The sequence below is a fragment of the Montipora foliosa genome, chromosome 5 (genome assembly GCF_036669935.1).
Source record: "Montipora foliosa isolate CH-2021 chromosome 5, ASM3666993v2, whole genome shotgun sequence".
Lineage (NCBI taxonomy): Eukaryota > Metazoa > Cnidaria > Anthozoa > Scleractinia > Acroporidae > Montipora > Montipora foliosa.
Genome location: NC_090873.1, coordinates 44,097,425 through 44,103,089, shown reverse-complemented (window position 1 = coordinate 44,103,089; position 5,665 = coordinate 44,097,425). Strand labels below are relative to the sequence as shown.

Here is a 5,665-nt window from a genome sequence, read left to right as displayed (position 1 = left end):
GGTTTTCAATTGAGTGTCGAAAGTAATTAGCGAATTGCTTTGGTTTATGATTACTTCGCTAAGTGATTGGTTCAAAGTTCTCGCGCCACTTTTTCAACCAATCAGAATTGAAACCAAAACCAATCGTGGCTCGCGCGTGCACATTTTCCCGCGCTTTGGGTCGGCTACGTGTAATTACTTCGAGTTTTGATTGGTTCACTGGATTGTCTCCGTCCTTTTTGATTGGCCAAAGTAATTACTTTGGTTTTGGTTTTACGACACTCAATTGAAAATCGCTGTAATAATAATAATAACTACAACAACAACAACAATGTTGTTGTTGATGTTGATGATGCTAACTAACTTGCTGGTTGCATGATGATGTCCCCTAAGCAAATGAGATTACGACAACGTCATTTGACGATGATGACAATAACAACAATAACATGACTGGATATGGTGCATGTATGAGTAAACAATGGTTCAAATAGCCATTATGTGGGTAACATTGGCACTAATGTCAATGAAGATAACACTGACGATGATGATGATGCTGATGATGAACTTGACTACTGCAATAAAAAAAAGGCTTGAAATAAACCAGGTAATCGACGACTTGTTTACTAGGCAGGACACTTCTCGAAATGCAGTTTTACTATAGTTCCGCCCTCGTTTAAAGAGTTTCTCTCAAAGGTGCCATCCAAATTGTTGCCGTCAACCAACTTGTTGCTGCTATGAGGAGAAGAAGCCCTACAACTGCTAGGACTTTGTACCTCAGGAACTGCATTGCACTGCTTGGTAATGCAGTTCTCACCTTTCGGGTAAAAATCAATTTCACGGACGTTTTCCACAAGACTACCTTTGTCATTTTTGGCGTAGTTCGACGTGGCGCCTTCCAAAGCTTCCAAATCTTGACCTACACCACCTGCGTTATTCCACAGCACATCATCTTGCACGATATCACTGTTACGAAATTCCTCTTTATCTCGACCTTTGTCTTCACGTCTCGACTCTTCCAATCCACACCCGCCTTGTGTTGCTGAACAAGTTTTGCACGCTTCAATAAGTCGCTCATCTATTGGTTTCATTTTGCTGTGACCAGTCTCGTCTTCAGGACAGGTTTTATGATTTTTTGATTCAGCAGAGTTTGACATAGCTTCTGCCAAAGAAAGTGAATTTGGACTTACACCTCCTGTTGCATTACATTCGTTAAATAGCATTCTGTCTTCCTGATTAATTTCATTGTCACGGACGTCCCCCTCAGCACCACCTTTGCCATGTTCTGTGGAGATTGACACTGCCTCTTGTAAAGCAGGCGTATCCTTATTTGGTGGTTCAGGGGTTCTGCCTTCCTCCACAGGACGCCCATCTTTCTCCATAATATCAATGGGACCGACACCTTTGTCTTCGTCCTTTTTCGCAGAGTTTGACAAGATGTTATGCACAGCAACTTGACTTGAATAATCTAAGCTATATGTATTGTCTTCTTTAGAAAGAAGCTCATTGGCGCTATTTATTAACTTCTGACAAGCCGATTCCGCCAAGTTTTTTTTACGACTGCAAGTGTCAATAACAGCACTCTCAGTGCCAAAAGAACTGTTGTCTTTAGCACACCCTTTTTGAAGCTTTGAACTGTAAAGGTCTGAAGTTTCTCCTTTCATTACTTGTACAAAGCTATTTGAACCATCACCTCTCGATTCGGCCAATACACATGCTTGTACTTGGTCATTTGTTGCAGCCAAAGCACTTTCACTTGGGATGACGTCTTTAGAATTTTCTGAGTCACTGCTTGTGACCAATAAACTCGGGAATTCAGGAGCCACTTCTTCTGTTATTGGTGTCATTGGGTCGTTATTTGAAGCTGGCAAAACATCATGTGAAGTTGAGGCATTCTCACAAAAATTCTGCAATATTCAGAAAAATATATTTTTTGTCAACCAATTACCTTAAACTTCCACGGCGGCTAATCATTTAGCCAAGCCTAAAAGTGGAGCTCCCGTGTTATTTATTCTTACAATAAGTTAACCTGGCTTGAGCCTGCGATCCCATGGAAAACCAGTACCTAGTAAGCGGTCAACTTAAAAAAAAAAACAGCCGATGAGGTTAAAACTTGAGTGCCCCTTTACGCTGATAATGTTCTTCATTCTCAATACCTGTGACTGACATTTCATTGAAAATGTGAGGAGAATTTACATAACAATCACTTCCCAGAGAGAAATAATGGTTAAGACAGCACTGACTATTAGTTTGTTTGTTGTTGTTTGAAGATTTGCTTTTTAACCCTTTTGAGGGTGATACTCACAGATCTTACTCTGTTTAACACCAGAGGATTTTCCTTGCCAATGGAAGCCGCTTCTGGGGTGAATCAATTAACAACATCTATTGTAGGTCCACTCAAGAACTATGCCCCCTTTAACCCTCTCCCTCCTGTAAGAGTGATAGTTATGTATTTCAATCTGTCTAACGCCAGAGGATTTTACTTGTCAATAGGCGCCACTTCAGGGGTTAAAGGTTTAATAATATTCATGAAAAAATTACTCAATTCTGATTGGCTGAGAGTAGTGCAGTTCCAGTGTAACACAGTGCAAAAAGTGTAATGCACCAGTGCAAATTACACGTCGAAATTCTGGATTATGATTGGCTAATAAACAATAAGGTTTGGTCAGAAGCAATCAAATCTTTTCTTTTCAAATCAAGTGGTGCCCGGGATGGCGCAATTTTTCCCTAATTGCGTGATACTGCTTAACCATCTCGAATTTTTCCATGTATATCATTAACAAGTAATCACACAATTTTTCTCGTGCAATTTGGAATAAAAAAGCACTTGTACATTTTTTCAAAGATTACAAATTGCACTTTCCCTACAGACTCATACAATTTTGGTCCTCCTTGAAAAAAATTACTTGTGCTTATTTATTCCAAATTGCACTTGACATCATGCGATTACCTATACTAATATCCTGAAATCTTTCTTCTGTTAAGTTTAGAATTAATATTGATTGATAGGCTTGCCTTCTTCGCCTGCAGCTCTTCAAGAACTTTTGGAAGATCAGCAACAGAACTGGGCGGTGACAAATGCAGAGCTAACAAATTTTCCACAACTTCAAGCTGCAGATTTAGCTTGCGAGGGGCCTATTAAAAAAAAGGGAAATAACATTAAAAATTATTGTACTAAATATGTTAACAATAAATAAAATCGTATCTGCAGTTCTTGATATAATAATTCTACTATAACAATAAAGAATGGTCAAATTTGGCGACACAATATTACTCATCACGTTTAAGAAGAAACAAAGGGTGTTACCGAAATGGCGTTACTGCTCCAAACACAGAAATAATAGGTAACAGTAAACAAAACAAATGATCAGGAGGAGCATCTCATCTAACGACCAGACAGCACAAAAAAGTTAGAGGGGACATAGTGCATGTTGATATTGAACCCAAACGATTTTCAAAATTCCACCCCAATTTTCTGTACTTTTTCACAATGCTTTCAAAATCTCAATCTTTTAAGGGTAACAAGCTAGAGAAACCTAAGACAATAGGGAAGATATTGGTTTCCACTCTTTTTTGTTTTATGGATGTACACGCTTGGCCTGACTACATGCTATTCATTTTAACAATAACAATAACAATAACAATAACAATAACAATAACAATAACAATAACCTTTATTTAAAGAGGGTAACACCTATTACTATAAAAGTATTCTCCCTAGTGGCCCTCCTTAAGGATGGTGCAATGGCCTACTACTGTTATTGCCCATATGTTCTGCGCATCTCAAGATACTGGGGATTCCTATTGGTGGTGCTTACTAATACAGGAATATTTTTGCGTGGTTAAAAACTATACAGAGAAAGCAGAACCTAGTGAGTGCTCTTATCCAAAAAGAAAATTGGAGGTTTATCCATGCATTTTTCAGAGATGTTAAAAGGATAGAAAGGAACTTTATTAATTGTCTAGTAGCTGTAGCACTGGGGCGCTAATTGGGGACACTGTAAGCTGAAATCAACAATAATATTACAATGCAAATTAAGTCAAATGTTGGTTTTTGAGCAGAGGGGAAAACTGGAGTACTCGGAGAATAACCTTTCGGTGCAAAGAAGAGAACCAACAAACTCAACCCACATATAACGCAGAGTCTAGGCATCAAATTCACGTAACGTTGGTGGGAGGCGAGTGTTGTCACCACTGTGCCAACCCTGCACCCTAATTCAATTAAGTTTCAATTTGGAAGAGACTACCATTAACTTCTTTGTATTTCAAAGCTTTCTACAAATATTGTTGATTAATTATCTTTGAAAAATGCGTGGTTATCCCAAATTTTCTTTTTGGATTTCAGTAACACTTGCTAAGATCTGATTTTCCCGCATGTTCATAAACCGCGCAAAAATATATCTGTGAATTAGTAGGCACCATCCTTAAAGGGGCAGTGTCACGCAATTTTAATCAAACTGCAAAACACTAAAAGACATCTTTGCATCAATGAAGACCAAAAAATAATGCTATACATGTAGTTTGTTGTTTGCAGCCAAGGATGGCGAGAGGATGGAAATGGATTGAAACTTGAAAAAATTGGCCAGTTTTTTTCAAGTTTAGAGATGATGTCTTCAGTAACTAAATACGAATACGGTAGCTCTTTGCCATAAATACAGAAGATCTTTACCCACTTCTGACCTAAAAACAACAAATTTGGCATGACAGTGCCCCTTTAAACCAGCGAACTGATCAGCCAAACACAAGTACGGTACCCTTTGCTTTAACTCTGGTTGGGACATCAAAATTAATGATGTCAATGATATATTAATTGGTCATTTATTATTAGTCCCTATACAATCATTTTAAAATAATAGTCCCTAAAAGAACATAAATTGTGTTAACCTCCTTAGTTGAAGACCTCTTTCCCTTCCGACTGCCTCTTCTCTGTATTCTACCACTTCCAGCAAAGACTCCAACAAGATCATCAGCGGCTGATTTCCGTCTCAAAAAAGTTCCCTCACTATCAGAGCCAGAAAATTCTGCATCTGAAAAAAAAAATTGCCATTGATAGAAACTTTAAACAATAAATGCAGGCAAAAGATCATGGAAAAAATAAAATCTTTTTTCAGGCCTTCTAAACTAAACCAGAATCCAATAAATGAAAATAATAATACTCTTAATGCACATGTAAACTGTTCCTCTAGCGGTATACGACATACCAATCAATTGATTGCACAAGGCAAATATGGCTCACTGGTTTCAACAAGTACCAATAGCCAACGAAAAGCATTGACTCAGAGAAGTCGCCTACCTTTTTCCCTAATTAAATTGAAGTAATTAAAGACAGATTCTTTCAAACAGTCAAAACTCTAACTTAAAATTTTATTGAAACTCCTAATGGCTTCTTAGTATTCACAAGCCTTGTTCTTTGCATTCAATTTGCAAGATCTCACAAAAATAACAATAAATTTTATCTCATTATTAACATACCAGTATGCCCCTTATTTGACAATGTGAATTAATAGCCAGTCTGGCAATAATTATGTATACAGCATTCCATTACAAAAAGGTAAAACCTGTGGTAGATGTAGATGACGTACCAGTTCTTGGGGATAAGCTTGGTTCTTTCTCTGCACCAGAGGATGCCACCGCATCAGGCAAATGAGGAAAAGTATCAAGCATCTTTTCAAAATGGCCGATCAGAGTG

General features: G+C 37.9%; 1 protein-coding gene across 2 annotated transcripts in view; it reads right to left on the bottom strand.

Annotated features, from left to right (window-relative positions):
* Positions 1-284: 284 nt before the first annotated feature.
* The window catches only part of LOC138004320 (uncharacterized), a 5,427-nt gene continuing 46 nt past the window's right edge, over positions 285-5,665 (bottom strand). Inside the window, exons 1-5 of one of the 2 annotated variants that reach the window (XM_068850796.1) lie at positions 5,559-5,665; positions 4,861-5,003; positions 2,992-3,111; positions 1,670-1,883; positions 285-1,138 (exon numbers count right to left, since the gene is read on the bottom strand). The exon at positions 5,559-5,665 is cut by the window's right edge and continues 46 nt beyond it. In XM_068850796.1, the coding sequence (XP_068706897.1) occupies positions 603-1,138; positions 1,670-1,883; positions 2,992-3,111; positions 4,861-5,003; positions 5,559-5,640 (1,095 nt within the window). In that variant the 5' untranslated portion in view covers positions 5,641-5,665 and the 3' untranslated portion in view covers positions 285-602. Of the gene's footprint in view, positions 1,884-2,991; positions 3,112-4,860; positions 5,004-5,558 lie in introns of both variants that reach the window. The other variant, XM_068850795.1, reaches the window with a different exon arrangement.